This window comes from Perognathus longimembris, chromosome 14 (genome assembly GCF_023159225.1).
Source record: "Perognathus longimembris pacificus isolate PPM17 chromosome 14, ASM2315922v1, whole genome shotgun sequence".
NCBI classification, from domain to species: Eukaryota; Metazoa; Chordata; class Mammalia; order Rodentia; family Heteromyidae; genus Perognathus; species Perognathus longimembris.
The window spans coordinates 41,833,493-41,853,689 of NC_063174.1; the positions used below are offsets into that span (position 1 = coordinate 41,833,493).

The following is a 20,197-nucleotide window of genomic DNA, read 5'->3' on the forward strand; positions in this document are numbered from 1 at the left end:
AAAGAAGCTCAGGGACAGCACCCAAGCCCAGAGTTCAAGTTCCAGGACTGGCAAAGACAAACCAAAACAAAAGGTAAAGACACCTGCATAACGGAGGTTCCTCAAAAAGCTCAACATAGACATACCCTATGACCCAGCCATACCACTCCCAGGCATCTATCCTGAACAACAGGCCTCAAGATGTCAAAAAGACATCTGCACTTCCATGTTTATTGCTGCACAATTCACAATAGCCAAAATATGGAAACGACCAGATGCCCCTCCACAGATGAATGGATCCAAAAAATATGGTACCTATACACAATGGAATACTACATAGCGATTAGAAATGGTGAAATATTGGTATTCGCAGGGAATATTGGAAATTCACAGGTTAGGATTTGAACAAATTATGTTGAGCGAGACAAGCCTAGAACACAGAAAACAAAGGGGCATGATCTCCTTGATATATGACTGTTAAGGTGGGGGGAGGGGGAGACAGTAGAGACCAGGTCTGCGAAACCAAAAACTTCTTGTCAAATGGTATTTCCCACCAGTTTGGGTCAGCGACCCTACATTATGTAACTAAAACCAAACAACTACTCAATATATAAAGGTCAAAAACAGACCTCTCAGTGGATCACAATAGCTCAAAAGCTATGTATATATGTTCATATAAGACAAGGATAAGCAAACTCTATTGTTGATGTTACATTTAAAGTCCTAGGTGAATTTCCTTTGGTGAAGGCCACGTGGCTACTGTATATGTTTTTGGTACACTGTGTATTGTATATATGTCTACCTGATCTAGGGAAGGGAAAGAAAAACAGGGTGTAAGATATCACAAGAAAGGTACACATTGCCCTATTATGTAACTGTACCCCTTTTGCACAACACCGTGTCAAAATTTTTTTAATTAATAATAAAAAAATAATAAAGACACCTGCATAACTAAGTTTATTGCAGCACTGTTCACAACAAACAGTGGAATCAGAAAGGCCTAATAACAGATGGAATGGATAAAGATCAGGTAGAGGGGCTGTGAATGTGGCTTAGCGGCAGAGTGCTTGTCTAGCATGCATAAAGTCCTGGGTTGGATTCCTGAGCATCACATACACAGAAAAAGCTGGAAGTTGGTGCTGTGGCTCAACAGGTAGAGTGCTAGCCTTGAGCAAAAAGAAGTCAGGGACAGTGCTTAGGCCCTGAGTCCCAAGCCCTAGGACTGGAGGAAAAAAAGAAAGAAAGAAAGAAAAGGTCAGGTAGATCTACCATAGACTACTATATAGCCATAATGAAATTATATAATTCCCATGGAGAATTGGAGAACAAGGAAATGACACTGTGGCTCAAAGTGGTAGAGCATTAGGCTTGAGCTGAAGAGCTCAGGGACAGTGCCTAGGCCCAAAGCTCAAGCCCCACAACTGACCTCCCCCCAAAATAAATAAATAATAAAAATAATTTTTAAAAATTGGAGAACAACATGTCGAGTGAGATAAGCCAAACTTATACTCTATGTCTTCTTCCATCTGTATGCATTTTTATATATACCCACATAGATCTACATATATACATATGGACATAAAACATGAGTCTTACTATGTAACTGTTTGGAGGAGGGCAAGGGGAGAGGGGCAAAGTTAACACAATGAATAATTCTGTTATACAATGAGAACATAAACAGATCATATGTCCAATTAATGAGCAAAAAAGTGTGGGTAAGTTCAAGGTCCTAAGTTCAAACCCAATAGAGGCACAAAACATCATAATTTTGAAGAAATGAACTCTCCTTTCTAGAACTGATGCTAATAAAAAGAAAAATAGAGCTAAGTAGAAAAACAAAACAAAGGCAAATTCCTAACTCCAATACCACTACATAAACCAGTAAGTAGCTAAAAAATAGGGACTAGGAATGAGACTAATCAGAGCTGGTAAACTCCAGCTGAAATGATGGTTTTAAATTTCCTTTCATTAAAATGTTCTAAGATGGGCTGGGAATATGGCCTAGTGGAAAGAGTGCTTGCCTCATATACATGAAGCCCTGGGTTCAATTCCTCAGCACCACATATATAGAAAACGGCCAGAAATGGCGCTGTAGCTCAAGTGGCAGACTGCTAGCTTTGAGCAAAAAGAAGCCAGGGACAGTGCTCAGGCCCTGAGTTTAAAGCCCAAGACTGGCCAAAAAAATAAAAGTAAAATGTTCTAAGTCGGGCCCAAAGATCATCTGGTTTTATTTTTTCTTCTTAAATTCTAATAAAGGAAGCTGGGCACCATAGCACATGCCTATAATCCTAGCTACTCAGGAGGCTGAGACCTGAGGATCTCGGCTCAAAGCCAGCCCAACCAGGAAACTCTATGAGACTCTTATCTCCAATTAACCAGCAAAAAGTTAGAAGTAGAGCTGTAGTTCAAGTGGCAGAGTGCTAGCCTTGAGCAAAAAAGCCTAGAGAGAGCACCTAAGTGTCAGGACCCGCATACATGCACACACACAAACACACACAATTCTAATAAAGGGTAGGTAATATAGTTCAGTGGTAGAGCTTAATAGCATGTACAGGCCCTGAGTTTGACCCTCAGAATAAAAAAAAAAAAAATTTCTTGGCTAAACAGCTGTTGCTTTCCCTACATTATAATAGCAACTTCTCAAAATTTTTTTTAACCAAATACTTACATTATTTAAAAAGTTATTTAAACAAAGGTAATATCAAGCTATAAAACAGGTCATCAAAGAATGGGAAGCAATAGATATCTGTTTCTAAATATCATCTCAAGAAAAGCAAACTGAAGTCTCTATCTTAAAAAGCAGTGAAAAAGGCATTAATTGTATATGCAGAGTAGCTGATATAAATAACATATGAATGCTCACACTGAAATTGTCAAATATGGAAAAGATCACTAGGAAAATAAACCTAAAATTTTATTTTCTTAGCCGGGCACCTGTGGCTCATGCCTGTAATCTTAGCTACTAAGGAGGCTGAGATCTGAGGATCGTGGTTTAAAGCCAGCCTGAAGAAAAGTCCCTGGGACTCTTACCTCCAATTAAGAAAACTAGAAGTGACACTGTAAGCTGAGGAGTTCAGGGACAATGCCCAAGCCCAGAGTTCAAGCCTTATCACCCACCAAAAAAAAAAATCTATTTTCTTGGACCATTGTAAGAATTGACTGAAAGGAGGTTCTTGAGATCCTGCTTCTCAAGCCTGCCCAATTCCTTTACCAAACATTCAAGATAATAGCCTGCCCAATACAAAAGGAGCTTTAAGTAGCTTAGGTCAATAAAAACAATGAGGAGTAAAACAGAATGGAGGTCATCAGGAGGAAGAAACAAATAGGTGTTTCAAGTGAAAATGAGAATTGCACAATAAATCTGGCTCAAGTTTTCTGGAAGCCAAGATTAAAAAAAGACTATAAAAGAGAAATAAGCTGGGCTACACATCATTTGTTTTCTGATGAAAGTTAACAAATTTATCTCAGGGACAATTTTCCTGGAACATGAACAATAATTTGTTAGGAAAGTCATCATTTTCAACTACTCTTGCTAAAGATATGAATATAGTCCAATGTAATGAAAATGACATCTGACCTCTGTGGTCTTTGCCCAAACCCATAGATCTACCATATGATAAGAATACCAAGAGAGAGTCAGCCTACAAATATTGTACTAGTACCTCTCAAATTCAGAAAGGTATTCAAAACAAGGAAGGGAACTGGTACAAACTAAAGGAGCCCAAGGACACATAACTAAAATGTTATCCAGGATGGGATCCCAGAACAGAAAGAGGTATTACATGGGGAAAACAATGGAAATTTGGACCAAGGATGGAGTCTAGCTATGTATGGTGGTGCACACCTGTAATTCGAGTTACTCAGGAGTCCAAGGCAGGAGTATCGAAATTTTAAGGCCATAAAGAGTTGGAGGCTAGAATGGGCTACACCTTGAAACTCCTTCTTTAAAAAAAAAAAAAAGAGCCAAGCACTGGTGTGCCCCTAGTCTAAGTCTAGCTAGCTACTCAGGAGGCTGAGACTGGAGGATTGCAGTTCAAAGCCAGCCTGGGCAGAAAAAGTCTGTGAGATTCTTAGCTACAATTAACCAGGAAAATGTAGAAAGTGGAGCTCTCAGTTAAGCAGTAAAGCATTAGCCTTAAGTGAAAAAAACTAAGGGACAACAGCACCCAGGCTGAGTTCAAGCCCCAGTACCAATACACGCACGCACGCACATGCATGCACACGCACGCACACACACACCTACCTCACAAGATATAAGGACTTGGATTAGTAATAATATATCCATATTGGCTCAAATACTACTCGATCACTATCCACTTTCCTTACAAAAGGAGATACTAGGTGTGAGGTATGTGAGAACTTTCTTTCACTATTTTTTCAATTTCAAACTTCTAAAATAAGTTTATTTTTTAAAAAAAGTCAAGCCAAACACATATACATCTCCAGATTTTCAAATGTAAGTAAGCCAGAGCCAAGCAAGCACTTTCACACTCTGTGTTTGTGGGGATACTGGGGTTTGAACATTGGTCAGCAAGCTTTCTAGGCTGGCACAATACAAATGAACCATGCCTCTAGCCCTGTTTTTCACCAGTTATTTTCTAGGGAGTCACTTGCCCAAGCTTCTACTTTAGGCCTCCCTCCATTACTGGGATCACACAAGCACACCACTGGGTACAGCTTTCCTCTGTGAAGACAAAGGCTTCAAGACTTTTCTGTCTAGGCTGGCTGGCATCGAAGTCTTCCTCATCTCAGCCTCCCATGCAGCCTGGAATAGCTGTGAAACTGAACCCACCTACAGGTTGAGAAGGGACTCTTGTGAACTTTTCTGCTTGAGCTGGCCTCGAGGGATAGTCCTCCCATTCTCAGCCTCTCAGGTAGCCACAGGCACCACATACTTTTGAGGTATATGCACATAGTTTATTAACAAGTTTACACTTACTCATGTAAGATGGCATACGAATCACAGGTGAGGTGGCAAGTCTGTTTTGCTACTGGCACAGTAACACAATGCTTTTATTTGCCAACATCAGCTCTATATCCTAACAGTTCAACAGTATTCTCCCTTGATTCATTTAAAATATGAAAAACAGGGCTGGGGACATGGCACAACCACAGCCTAGAATGCACAAAGCCCTGGATTCAATTCTTTGTACTAAGAAAAAAGAAAAATAAACTAAACACAAAATGTCTTTGCTGGGAAGAGCAGAGGTAAACCAGCTTGTAGCTTTGGTTTCCTTGGTAGAAATATGAGAATGTAATTTCCTCTAAAATGGCTCCTGCCTGCACTGTGTCTTCTTCAGGTTATGATCAGTCTGCGGTACAATATGTGGTATACAATTATTTCAAAACCACTAAACTTGTAGTTCCTGAACAGAAATTCTAATGCAAAATAAGAAAGGAACTAAATAGAAACACCTAGCTTTCTCCCTTTGAGAGATAGTACAACCTAATAGTTACAGTGGACAGTTCTAGAGTCTGATTCTGATCTGCTCAAATCACTGCGATGACACTAGGTGAAAAAAAAAAAAGGCCTTTAACTCTTAATCATGTCCCTTAACCTCTCTGTGCCTTATTTGCAAAATAAGGACAGTATCTGTACATCCTTCCTGAGGTGCCTTTCACATAACAAGCATTCAGTAAAGGTTACTATTATGATTGTTAATGACAACTCGGAACTCTATAAACACTTACTAAATAACTATACTTCTATCCTACCAGTACTAATAGATTAGGTAAAGTAGGCTGTGTCCATCAACCCCAAGGGTGGTTAGGGCCCAAACGGTTAATGTCCTGGGGGCGGGGAGGGGGGAGGAGGAGAAGGGAAAGGAGGAGGAGGAGGAGGAGGAGGAGGAGGAGGAGGAAGAGGAGGAGGAGGGAGGAGGAGGAGGAGGGAGGAGGAGGAGGAGGGAGGAGGAGGAGGGAGGAGGAAGAGGAGGGAGGAGAAGGAGGAGGGAGGAGGAGGAGGAGGGAAGAGGAGGAGGAGGGAGGAAGCAGGCAGGTAGGTAGGCAGGCAGGCAGGCGAACCTTCAAGGGAAAAGAAGCAAGATTTAAAAGCTGAAGGGATACAAAATAGTTCACAGTAGGTATTTCCTTTTAGTTGATCAAGGAGTCTTTTTATTGTTGTTTTCCTTTTTTTTTTTTGTAGAGTGTTGAAAACCAGAAATGGAAAATTTCCAGGCACTGCTAAGATAATAGATAGATGCTGTCTTCCTGCTTCTATCAGCATTTGCTACATTAACTTAACATAGGCAATACGTCACTCTTCCCTGGAGAGGGTGGGGATGCAGGGAAGGAAAGGGGATAGAGGGGGGAGGGAATGAGAATGCCCTAACAATACTACTGTGGGGGTGACGCCAGATCAAATGTTTTTTTTCATACTGTTCCAAAGTTATTTACGGTAAAAACCTCTAGCATGACCCTTTTAGGCACAAACAAAGCCTTGTTCTTTCTTCACAACTAGTCTCTTGATTTCCCACATGTTATACTGAACAATGAGGTTGGGGGCACAGGATAAAGCAGATGACATCAATCTCCCCCAAGTCGGAGGCTTGTTTGGAAGCCCAAATTCTGGTCTGAAGCCAGCTGGCTCAATTCACAGAGGACTCTACTGTCTAGGCTGCCGGCTGTATAAGAAGAATATGGGCGCAATGACTTAAGATCAACCACTAGCCAGCAACACACACACACACAGACACAGGAAAATTACTGTATCCCTCTAAGTTACCTTTATACACTAGTCAAAAAACAAAAAACAGAAAACAAACAAAAATTTATTGTTATCATAGAGGTGATGTACAGAGGGTTTACAGTTACATAAGTCAGGTACTAATTACATTTATTTTATTTTAATTTTTTGCCAGTCCTGGGGCTTGGACTCAGGGCCTGAGCACTGTCCCTGGCTTCTCCCGGCTCAAGGCTAGCACTCTACCTCATGAACCACATGCCACTTGCAGCTTTTTCTGTTTATGTGGTGCTGAACCCAGGGCCTCGTGCATGTACTCTACCACTATGCCATATTCCCAGCCCCATTTATTTTTTAACAGTAATCTCTTCCCTTGTTTTCTCCCCTGACTTACTTTTTTTCTTTATAGTAGATCCTACATATAATATGCCAGAATTTGTGGATCTACTGCCTCCCCCTACCTTTTTTTCTTTTGTCAGTACTGGAGTTTGAACTCAGCGCCATATACTGGCTAAACTCTACTACCTGAGTCAGGCATCCAATCCTTTATAGCTTTTTTATTTTCTTTATCAAGCTCTTTTGCTCAAGGCTAGAGCTCTATCACTTTGAGCCATAGCTCCACTTCTATTTTCTTGGTGGTTAATTGGAGATAAGAGTCTCTCCAATTTTTCTGCCTGGGCTGGCTTCCAATGGTGATCCTCAGATCTCAGCCTCCTGAGTAGGCAGGATTACAGGCTGGAGCCACCTGTGTCTGGCTGCATCTTTTTTTTTTTTTTTTTCTTAAAGAGCTACATGGTATTCTTTAAAACCATTTACCTAACCATACACAAATAATTCTCATAAATTCCCTAAGAATAATTCTAGTTATTAAATGTGGAATAACAAGATTAGAAAATCATCTTTTTGCAAGCTTAATGAATAAATTCATTTAATAGTCATTAGGCAAGTATAAGTGAAAGCTTAATGGGAAGCTTTACAATGGAGGCAGATATATGACTGACCTCTCACCAAGAAACCCACAGTCTAATCCCCCAAAACTGCTTAATATTTTACTGCAAAAAGGATTTTACAGGTTTGGTTAAATTAAGGGTCTTAGGGGTAGAATAACTGTAAGAGTGCTTATAAAAGGGAGGCAAGAGTCAATATTTTCTGAGCAAGAGAGAAAAAGGGACAGAAAAAGAGGAGAAAGACTTGACAGTATGGCACTGATTTTGAAGATGGAGGAAATAATTAGCCAGGAGCCAAGAATGTAGATAGTTACAGAAGCTGTACAAATCAGGGAACACAGCCCGTGTGACACCTTGATTTTAGGACTTTTGACCTCCAGACCTCTAAATGTCTATGAGCCACTAAGTTTGTGGTAACTCATTACTGTAGCAGTAAGACTCTAGTACACATTTAAACACAGTGACCACGTTTAGTGGCACAAAAAGTAGTGCGTGTTCCTATCCTCACACCATGTGAAGTACTCTAACCAAAAGATAAAACTGAATCTAATTTTGTCCTTATAATTTACAAGAAATGGTGGGAGGCTAAATTGGTTAAATGATACATCCAAAAGAAAACAAGATAAATGCAAAATGTAGGGCATCTATCAAGGACAACTATTAAAACAAACTGCAAGCATTAAAAAAGAAGCCCTAATTCGCATACTTGAAGCCCTGGGTTCAATTCCCCAGTACCACATATATAGAAAACGGCCAGAAGTGGCGCTGTGGCTCAAGTGGCAGAGTGCTAGCCTTGAGCAAAAGGAAGCCAGGGACAGTGCTCAGGCCCCGAGTCCAAGGCCCAGGACTGGTCAAAAAAAAAAAAAAAGAGAAGCCCTAAGGGCTGGGAATATGGCCTAGTGGCAAGAGTGCTTGCCTCCTACACATGAAGCTCTTGGTTCGATTCCCCAACACCACATATATGGAAAACGGCCAGAAGGGGCGCTGTGGCTCAGGTGGCAGAGTGCTGGCCTTGAGCCGGAAGAAGCCAGGGGTGGTGCTCAGGCCCTGAGTCCAAGGCCCAGGACTGGCAAAAAAAAAAACAAAAAAAAGAAGCCCTAAGAAGAATGGATTGCTCTAGATTAAAAAGAGTTTAGAGATACTTACCACCACGTAGTAAGAGCTGAAGAATATATAAAGATAAATATGGAATAAAGCCAGGCCCAGTGATTGACACCTGTAGTCCCAGCTACTGAGAGATGGAGGCAGAAGGGTGGCTTAATCCCAGAAGCTGGAAGCCAGCTTGATGAACATAGCCCAGATCCTGTCTCCTAAAACAACCAAGGGGGGGCTGGATATGGCCTAGTGGCAAAGAGTGCTTACCTCGTTTACATGAAGCCCTGGGTTCAATTCCCCAGCACCACATATACAGAAAACGGCCAGAAGTGGCGCTGTGGAGCCCCAGGACTGGCAAAAAAAAAACAAAAAAACAAAAAAAAACAAAAAACAAAAAACCAACCAAGGGGCTGGGAATGTGGCTCAGTAGTAGAGTACTTGCCTACCATACATGAAGTCTAGGGTTTGATTCACCAGTACCACATAAACAGGAAAAGCCAGAAGTGAGGCTGTGGCTCAAGTGGCAAAGTGCTAGCTTTAAGAAAAAGAAGCTTAGGGACAGTACCCAGGCCCTGAATTCAAGCCCCAGGATTGGAAAAAAGAAAGAAAGAAAGAAAAGAAAATTAAAATGAACAAAATCAGACACTGGTGGCTCACACTTACAATCCTAATCCTAGCTACTTAGGAGGCTATGATCTGAGGATTGAGGTTCAAAGCCAGCCTGGACAGGAAAGTCTATGAAACTCATATCTCCCTCCAATTAACCATCAAAAAGACAGAAGAAGGGCTGGACATATGGCCTAGTGGCAAGAGTGTTTGCCCCGTATACATGAGGCCCTGGGTTCAATTCCCCAGCACCACATATATAGAAAATGGCCAGAAATGGCGCTGTGACTCAAGTGGCAGAGTGCCAGCCTTGAGCAAAATGAAGCCAGGGACAGTGCTCAGCCCCTGAGTCCAAGCCCCAGGACTGCCCCCCCCCCCCCGCCAAAAAAAAAGACAGAAGAAGAGCTGTGGCCCACATGCTAGAGCACTAGCCTTGAGTAAAAGAGTTCCGGGACAGGACCTAGGCACTGAATTCAAGCCCCAGGACTAGAACAAAAAGAAAAAAAAAAAAAGAAAAAGAAAAAAAGAAACCCCAAGGATTAGGCGATAATCCATGCTTATAACTGTCTAGTTTGTTTTATGAACATCAAAATCTAGATTTCTAATTTCATTTAAAAAAATCAGATATGGGGCTGGGGATATGGCCTAGTGGCAAGAGTGCTTGCCCTGTATACATGAAGCCCGGGGTTCAATTCCCTGCACCACATATATAAAAAACGGCCAGAAGTGGCGCTGTGGCTCAAGTGGCAGAGTACTAGCCTTAAGCAAAAAGAAGCCAGGGGCAGTGCTCAGGCCCTTAGTCCAAGCCCCAGGACTGGCAAAAAAAAAAAAATCAGATATGAAAGGACCCATGTGCTTGCATAAGGAATCTCCTTAAGAAGTGCATACAGGGCTGGGGATATGGCCTAGTGGCAAGAGTGCCTGCCTCATGTGGGTTCGATTCCCCAGCACCACATATATAGAAAATGGCCAGAAGTGGCGCTGTGGCTCAAGTGGCAGAGTGCTAGCCTTGAGCAAAAAGAAGCCAGGGACAGTGCTCAGGCCCAGAGTCCAAGCCCCAGGACTGGCCAAAAAAAAAAAAAAAAAAAAAGAAGTGCATACAGCTGGGCGTGATGGCACCTGGCTACAATCCCAGCACCTGGAAAGCTAACCCAGGAGGCTGGAGAATTCCATGCCAGTCTGGGCTACATAACAAATTTCAGACCAACTTATAATACAAAGTAGGACCCTGTTTGTTTGCTGTTGTGGTTTTTTGTTGTTGTTTTTTTTTGTCTTTTCTTTTTTGGTACTGGGGCTCGAACCCAGGACGCACTGGCTAGGCAAGGGCTTTGCCACTGAGCTACATCTCAGCCCCTTGCTGGTTTTTTTTTTTGTTTGTTTTTGCTTTTGTTTATAAAGGACTCGATATTCCAAATTAAGTCTCTACCACCCCCATTTGTCAACACTGCTTATCTGGTCCAATTAGTTCTTGTTTGCTGACTACTCTGCATTAGTGTCTAACATCCACCTTTAATAGAAAACAGACTTGGTAGAGTAACTGAAGAAATAAGATCCTCTCAATAGCCTTAGATTAAGATGTCATTCCCACAAGATTTAACTAAGGTCCTAGTTTTATTGAGTGCTTACCAGAAGCCAGGCAGTAACATGAATATGAAAGTAATTCTTGCCCTCAGGATACTAATAGTCTCATGAAAATGATAAAAGAGCATTATGGGAAGTAACAAGTCGCCAGTTTAAGAGTCCACAGTATGGTGTAAGTCAAGGAAAAGACTGGAAACTAAGACCACTATGTAACCAATGGACTTTAATCAATCCCGCGAATTACAAGAACAGAAGAATAAAGTTACAGGACGGTTCCCCCGACAAATACCATCTGTAACACCAGTTTATTCTACCTGAGCCTGTTTCCACACTTGCCAAATGGAACTAATTACCTATTTACTCTTTTTCTTTTCTTTCTTTTTTTTTTTTGTGCCAGTACTGGGACTTGAACTCAGGGCCTGGGCACTGTCCCTGAGCTTTTTTGCTTAGGGCTAGCACTGTACCACTTGAGCCACAGCGCCACTTCCGTCTTTTTGTGTATGTGGTACTGAGGAATCGAACCCAGGGCTTCATGCATGCTAGGCCAGCACTCTACAGCTAAGCCACATTCCTATCCTCACCGAACTCCTTCTAGGCTAAAGTGAGGCACACAGCAGATACATATTTTTTTTTAAATGTTATCAATTGCGGTACGTTTTATTGTCTTCCGCTATTTCCCTGTAGATACCCTGGCGTGTCACTAATGTCAACTCCTACAAATCCTCAACGTCCAGATTTCTTCAGGTCATCAGATCTATTAGGCATAGGGGCCTGGCAACCACTCTAAGTGCAGGCCGCCCTGGCTGGCTGGTCCCTACTTCCGTCAACGCAGCGCAGCATTCTCAGGGAGTTCCCGCCCCGGGCGCCGCGCCGCGCCGCGCCCCGCCCCGTCCCAAGCCGCCAACCCCGCGAAGTGAGGGGGCGGTCCCCTCCGCGCGTCCCCGCCGGCCCCCATCCCCCCCCCCACCCCCTCACCTCCCCGACTCGGCCTCCCGAGCCTCTCCCGCCCGCCCCGCGCCGCCCGGGGCCGCACCTTGAGGTGGGTGCGCAGGCCTCCAGCGCCCCCAGACTGGTCGGTGATCTCGTAGGCGCCGGTCACTAACAGGTCCTTGTGGATCTCTTCGCGGAGACACTTGCGAGAATTAATGGGCAGATGGAAGGAGATGGTGAGGACCGAGCTGGGGCCAAGCAGGAAGAGAAACAGCAACGCCAACTGGCGAGGGCAAAGCCAGGCCAGTGGGTCGGACAAACCAGACATGGTGCCGGAGACTTGTTCTCCACCCGGGGCCTCTACCACGCCGGAACCGGGCGGGCCCACGTGACTCACCTCTGACCTTTCGATGCCGTCGGCGCCATTTTGGAGATTGGCTAACAGGAGACGAGTTTACAGCAAATAATTTCAAAGGGGGAAAAAGGATACGGTACCATGTCACAACGACGAGTTTAAGTGGTTAGAGCAGGTTTGCCAGGATTTTACGTCTACAGTTCCGTTTCTGTTGCGGCTAAGAACGTCGGAGGCAGCCATGGCAAGTATGGGCAGACCTGGAAGTAATTCCCACTTAACCTCCGGAAGTTACACCTGTGAGATTTTTAAGGCCCGTGATACCATAGCAACCAAGGCCCAATAGGGGGCAGCCACAAGGCCCTTGGCTGGGCCCGGCCTCCCGCCCGCGGGCGGGCGGGGCGCGGAGGAGGAGGAGGTGGCCACCCGGGCTGGAATAGTGAAGACTTGGGAGGAAAGTTCCCCGGAAAATTTTAATGTGGTTATTAGTGTATGTGGACCACTATCTCAGAGAAGCGGTACGGAGGTCATCAAGTGAACGAACGCCAAGCCTTTAGTTCACACCCCTGACCTTGGAATTCGGGCTGGAGTAACAACACTTTGGCTTTCTCACTGGGAATCTTATTTATTTATCTTTATTTATGTGAAGTTTTTTTTGTTTGTTTTTTGCCAGTGGTAGGGCTTAAACTCTGGGCCTGGGCACTGTCCCTGAGCTTTTTTTGCTCAAGGCTAGCACTGTACCACTTGAGCCACAGCACCACTAAAGGTTTTTTCTGTTTGTGTGGTGCTGAGGAATCGAACCCAGGGCTTCATGCATGCTAGGCAAGCGCTCTACCACCGTGCCACCGTGCCACATTCCCAGCCTCTATATTAACTTTTTATTGTGATTATAAAGGTGATGCACAGAGGGGTTACAGTTACATAAATCAGGTAATGAGTACATTTCTTTTTGTATAAGGTCACCCTTTCCCTTTTTCTCTCCTAGTTTTTCCCTCCCATCCTCACTCACAAGCTATATAGTTCATTTTCAACAGTGTCTAGTGAGTACCACTGCTACATTTGTTCACCCTTTTTGGAATTTTATTGATTTAACATTGAGTGTCTTCTATGCCAGGCTGTATTTGGAGAAATTTTTAATTTTGTATTTAAGTTGAGTAAAATACCATGTTATGGCCCAGTCTGACAGATGGACATAAAATGTTACCAGGTTACTAGAGGAGACAAGTGTGTTTCAAATGCACTATTTGTGGCTCAAACAGGCTAGTATATAGTAAGCATGTTTGCGTGGTAATCCTGCATTCTTTCAGAAATGATGAGTATACATGGTGTGTCAGCACTGTATAATGCATGTATGTTACACATATTTAACAAATTGTTATTTAGATACTACTACCACAGACTAAACGCTGAAGAATATATGAAGTAATATAAGCCAGGCCCAGCAGTGCACACCGATAGTCCCAGCTATATGGAGAAGTTGAGGCAGAAGGACAGCTTGGTCCCAAGTTAGAAGCCAGCTTGAGAAACATAGCCCCTACCTCTTAAAAACCATGAAAGAGACCAAGGATTACGCAATAGTCTATGCTTTTAATCATCTAGCTTGATTAATCTTTTTTGACCATCAGCAGAAATACCCAGAAATATGAACTACCTGACCTTAAAAACCTAAATGAATACACTTTTTTGTGTGTGTTTTGGTAACTGGGGCTCGAACTCAGGGCCTCAAGTTATTACTTAGTTATTTTTTGCTCAAGGCTGGCTCTCTACCAATTGAGCCACACCTTCACATTTGGATTTTTGCTGATTAATTGCATCTAAGAGTATCTCAGGTTTATCTGCCCAACATTGATTTTGAAGCTTGATCCTCTGATCTCAACCTCCTGAGCAGGAGCCACTGGGCTGGCTGAGCTTTTAAAAAACAAACAAAAACAAACAACAAAAAAACCCTCCATCAAGTCCATCTAGTTCCTTTCCTGGAACTAAAGTCCTACAAACAAAACAAGAACAAACATAAAGGAGTTGTTAAACATTTTTAAATTTGACTAATGCCCTATAATGATTATTTTATGAGGTATCCACTTAGGAACATTTGGTTTGATTGGTTTATCCCTGATCTGCGATAAGATTGCTAGTTCTACTGAGTACATCCTGCTAATTTGCATTGGTGTTTTCCCTGCCAAGGCTGAGGGAATCTGTAGAAACAGTTATTTACTTCATGGTTTACTCTGCAGACTCCTAAGGCTCTACTGACCCTTAGTAAGAAGAGATTTGCAGTCCATGGAATGCCTCTGTGGGTGTTTACCTTTTTATTTTTTCATTTTGATCTTATATAACAATGTTTTATGTATTTTAAGATATTTTCACACTTTTTTTTTTCTCCCATTGAATCAGGGTCTTGCCATGTAGTCCAGTTTAGTCTAGAAGTCTCAATCCTCCTGCCTCAGCTTCCTGAATCCTGTTATCACAGGGATGCATTGCCGTGCTGGGCCTTTTTCACATATCTTAGTGACTTGACATTTTCCAAAAATTTGGGAAACAGTCTGGGCAAGTCTTTTCACTTTACAGACAAGGGACTTTAAGGATAAGAAAATCCAAGGAACTTTCGTGGTATTAAAGAAACAATCATTCATGACACTTACTAATTCAAGGAAACTATGGTGATTGATGGACAACGATAATTGGTAGGGGAGAGAGATCAATCTGAACTTGAAGTACAAGGGAAAGTAGAGATTTACAGCTAACAATTGATCATGTTAGGTCAGTGGGCAGAAAATGACTTAGGGTAAAGGAAGGATTGACCCCCACCCTATTGTCCCAAGCCCATACAGGCACCAGGCAAAAACCCAGCTATGTGTGGGCCTGCTTTGATGTGCAGGCAGGGCAATTCACCTAAGCCCAGCTGTTAACAGCTCATTGTGGGCCCAACTGAAAAGTCCCCATCTTCCTAGACCTAAGGGCTTTTTCATTCACCTCTGCCTCCTTGCTCAGACCCCATGTAAACCTGATCCCAAATTCACCCCCACACAGTCTCCAAGCCTATGGTCTCTGGCTGCTGTATTTCAATAAACAGTCCTCACCTGTGAGATGAGTCTGACCTGTTTGCTTCCTTTCTCCTCCATTTTCCTAACAGTAAATATCAGAGGTGAGGGGATATTTGGGTTAAAGTGACTTGGCAGATATATATGTTTTCCACCAGTCTTGGGCCTTCAACTCAGGGCCCGAGTACTGTCCCTGGCTTCTTTTTGCTCAAGGCTAGCACTCTACCACTTGAGCCACAGCACCACTTCTGACCATTTTCTATATATATGGTGCTGAGGTATACGAAGCAAGCACTCTTGCCATTAGGTGGTATTCCCAGCCTACTTGGCAGAGATATTAAAACTGAAAAAGGTATAGATACAAAAGTCCAAAAGTTAGGACATAATTGAGAAAGAAGTTCAAAATAGCCTGAATAGAGTTTGGGGAAAAAATAAATCAGTCAGCACTCAAAATCCCTTAGTTTTAAAGCCATTAAAGCCCGTGTCTACCAGGTGCTGGTGCCTCACACTTGTAATCTTAGCTACTCAGGAGGCTCTGAGATCTGAGGATCAAGGTTTGAAGCCAGCCTGGACAGGAAAGTCTGTAAGACTCTTATCTCCAATAAACTACTCAGAAAAAGCCGGAAGTGGTTCTGTGGCTCAAGTGGTAAGCACTAGACGAGCCTAAGAAACTCAGGGACAATATCCAAGCCCCAGGACCAGCGCACGCATACACACACACAGACACACACAAATGGTCCTTTACTACATTTTTAAAAAATTAGCTGAGTGCCAGCTAAAAAATAATTATATAATTATACTCAGGAGGCTGAGATCTGAAGATTGAGGTTTAAGGCCAGCCCAGGCAGACAAATCCATTTGACTCTTACCTCCAGTTAACCTGCAAAAACTGGGAAGTAAGGCATGTGGCTTAAGTGCTAGAGCACCAGTTGTGACTGAAAAAGCTGAGTAAGAATTAGAGGCCCTGAGTTCAACCTCCAGTTCTGCAGCATACATACCAAAATACAAAACACCCTTATTTACTGGTGAAAAAATTGAGCCACAGAGAAGCTGAGTTACTTTTCTGTCACAGCTCTCAAGTTCTTTGCTGTTGTGTTTGTGCTTATCCTTTGTGTCTCTGCTTTCTCTCATTTTTTTCTTTAGCTTTCACCTCTAATATAATACATTTATTTATTTATTCATTATGTTTACCAGTCTATCTTCTAACTCAAATGTACTATAAGGATTTCTATGTTCTTTTTTTTTCTTTTTTTGTAGATTTGGGGCCTGAACTCGGGGCCTGGGTGCTGTTTCTGAACTTTCTCACTCAAGTGACCACTGAGCCACAGAGCTATTTTTGTTTTATTGGTGATTAATTGGAGATAAAAGTCTCAAGGACTTTCCTGCCTGGGCTGTCTTCAACCTGCAATCCTAAAATCTCAGCCTCCTGGAGAGGCTAGGATTAAAAGCTGTGCGCCACCAGTGTTGGGTTTATCTGTGTTTGTTTGATTTTTTTTTTTTTTTTACTGCTTCATCTCCTTAACCTAAAATACTGCTCAGAACTTAGGCACAATAAATAATAGTTCTACAAAAGCAACATTAGCAGAAGCCCTCAAAGCAAATTCCTTCTCTTATTTATCCCAACCAAATGAAAAATATCTCACAGACAAGTAAATGCTTCTTCCTAGCCAGCAAGCTCTCTGGCATGCTGTCAAACTGAAACTCCCCAGCCAGACCCACCAAGAGCCTCCTGAGCCACCAGGGCCTCTGAACACGAAACACCCTGAGGATGCAGCCTCTCCCCAGTCTACATAAGCCACAGGCTCTCAACTTCACCTCTGTAAAAGATGAAACACATTTAAAGTACACTCCACCCAGTGAATCAGAAGGAGATGGGCGCTGCTGGCTCATGCCTGTAGTCCTAGTCACTCAGGAGGCTGAGATCTGAGGATCTTGATTCAAAGCCAGCCCAGGCAAGAAAGTACAGGAGACTTATCTCCAATGAGCCACCAAAAAGCTGAAAGTGGATATCAAGTGGTAGAGCTCTAGCCTTGAGCAAAAAAGCTCAAGGACAGTGCCCAGGCACTGAGTTCAAGCCCCAGAACTCATGCATGTGTGTGCACACACACAGCATTTCTAACAAGCTGCCTTGGTGATTCTTGTCTGTAGGTGGGAGCCTTTGGAAACACATGGGGCCTCATCTGTCACTTTTAACTACTCTAATCCTTTAGTGTTAGCATAAGGCTCCCCAGAACCTATTCATAAGCTCATAAGCATCCAGGATCCCTGACTCCTCCAGTGTCCCTGCCTGGTCATGTCTACACCCACATTGTGTATTTACATAGCTAAGACAAGATGGATTCTGGGAAGATCCCAAAGATCCCTTTGGGAAGTGATTTGGCAATATTTGTTATGTGTCATATTCTCTGACCCAGAGAGTAAATGGGCCTTCCAAATGTTGGAGCCTCCAGTACCTGGTTCCAGAATATTTGTGCTGCTCCCTAGGCAACTATGTTTAATCCCTTAACTTAAATGTATTCATCCACATGTAACTTCTAGATGTGGCTCTCCATCTCTGACCTAGCCCTAAGCTCCAGTCTGTATGGAGGTCCTAGCTCAGTTCAACTTAAATGACTAATAGGCAGTTCATACTTAACTCGTAACTTCTTTCTCACTCCCAAATTCTCAAGTCCACATCTTCCTCAACTCAGTAAATAGCATCACCTTCTACCTAGTGCCTGAGACCATCCTTGCTTCCTTATTTCCCTTTCATCAGGAAGTCTTATCAGTTCTATGAGCTAAATAGATGCTAATCAGTTTTCCTCTACAAGCAAGGGGCTTGTAGCCTACTATCTGCTAGGCAGGTCAGATCTGGCCGAGAACCTCCAGTCTTTGTATTTGCCCAAGAGCAAAGATTATTTTTTTAAGAGGGTTGTTCAAAAAACAAAAACAAACCCCGAGGAAAAGCAGGAGCCAGAGAAGAATGTGTGACAGAAAGAACTATGTGGCCCACAAAATATTTACCATCTCATCCCTTATGGAAAAGGTCTCCTTTCTACTACACAAGAAAATAGTCTGGTACCCCTTACCTACTTAGGAACCTGCAATCTGAACAGTGAGGTTTAAAGCCAGAGCAGGAAAGTTTGTGAGACTTCTACCTCCAATTAACCAGCAAAAAGCCCAAAGTGGAGCTCTGACTCAAAGGGTAGAGCTCTAGCCTCAAGTAGAAAAACTGAGGAGCACTCTGGTCCTGAGTTCAAGTCCTGATGCTAGCAAAAAGAAAGAAAAGTTTCTCTAGCTACCAATGGTTGTCACCTGTAATCCTAGCTACTCAAGAGGCTGAGATCAGAGAATTGTAGTTATCTACAATAAATAACTCAGAAAAAGCCAGAAGTGGCACTATGGTACTAGCGTTGAGCACAGTGGCTCAGGAACAATGATTAGACTCTGAGTTCAATGAAACCTGAATACCTTACCACATCCAAAAGCCTCTGTGGTCTGGCTCCTGCCTACTTCTCTAATCTCATCCTACCCAGTGAAGACTTCCCATACTCCCTACTTGTTTACCTTCTACCACTTTCTGGCCTTCCAAACAGCTTAAGGTCCTATTGCACACAAACCTTTATACTTACTGTCTCCCTGAACCTTTCTTCCTCAGATCTTGTCTTGTGGACTCTAGATACTGCAGTCTGTCCCCCAAGTGACCCTGTCCCCAGATTGCTTTCCATCATGTTATCTGCTTTTATTACCTGCATAGCAGTTGTCACTATCTTGTATGTTTCCTTTCTTGTTTATTCATCTTATTCTATTGGAAATTAAGCTCCAAAAGAGTAAGGGCTTTGTTTTTGTTCTGCTATATATCTGAGACCAGGTACAACATCTTAGACATTAGTGGGTGCTCAAAGATTTGGCGTATGATTGAATGAGTACTACAACATAGAACCTAGCACATGATGAACATAGTGTGTGTGTGTGTGTACCAGTGTGTGTGTGTGTGCACCAGTCCTGGAAGTTTGAACTCGAGGCCTGGGTGCTGCCCCTGAGCTTTCACTTCTGGCCTTTTTTTGGTGGTTAGTTGAAGATGAGAGTTTCACAGGCATTCCTGCCTGGGTTAGCTTTGAACCGCAATCCTCAATTCTCAGCCTCCTGAGTGGCTAGGGTTACAGGAGTAAGCCATCCTGCACTGGGCTGAACATGAGAGTATTGCTCAATAGATGCTAGTTCCTCTATCTAGCAGTATTTTAATCACCATTTTTCATATGGAGAAGCTGAGGTCCAAAGCTGCTAACTTACTTGCCTCAAACCATGAGTCAATGTGAGAGTTGAAAATAGACCTGAGATTGGGAAAGATGGGGTGAAACAATGGGAAGGGTGACATTGATCAAGATATATTATACACATAGTCTGACTTGTTGAATTGAAATCCCTTTATAACACTACTTAAAATAAATAAGTAAAAAGAAAACAGATGTGAGAACTTTTGATTGCAGACCAGTCTTTAGACATAATTGCCATCACATCTGATAAAACATGCTTTTTATTACTTGATGCTCTGTTAAGAAGCTTTAGATTTCTGTCATCTTTCTTTAGCCACACTTATACTCAAAGTACATTTGTAGTTTTTATATAGATTTTAAGTCTCCCAGAACAGATACAAAGATGTTAATAGTTACTACTGAAACTTACAACATTCATTAAGATCCTCTCACTTCATGTTGTTTGGGAAAAACTAAACAGAACGAGATTTATCTTCCTTTCCAGATTCCTATCATACTAAACTTATATCTTCCCACATGGGAAATATTAATTCCCTCACTAACATCCTATGGCAATTAGCTCCTCTGTAGAACAGTATAGACATAAATTATCAAGATTCTGCCTTGTGGGCTGGGGATATGGCCTAGTGGCAAGAGTGCCTGCCTCATATACATGAGGCCCTGGGTTCGATTCCCCAGCACCACATATACAGAAGATGGCCAGAAGTGGCGCTGTGGCTCAAGTGGCAGAG

General features: G+C 42.7%; 1 protein-coding gene across 1 annotated transcript in view; it reads right to left on the bottom strand.

The window, feature by feature from the left end:
* Nucleotides 1–12,212, bottom strand: part of Tmed10 (transmembrane p24 trafficking protein 10) — a 34,673-nt gene extending 22,461 nt beyond the window's left edge. Inside the window, exon 1 of the mRNA XM_048362312.1 lies at nucleotides 11,924–12,212. Within this exon, the coding sequence (XP_048218269.1) occupies nucleotides 11,924–12,148 (225 nt within the window). The 5' untranslated portion in view covers nucleotides 12,149–12,212. The remainder of the gene's footprint in view (nucleotides 1–11,923) is intronic.
* Between the last annotated feature and the right edge of the window lie 7,985 nt (nucleotides 12,213–20,197).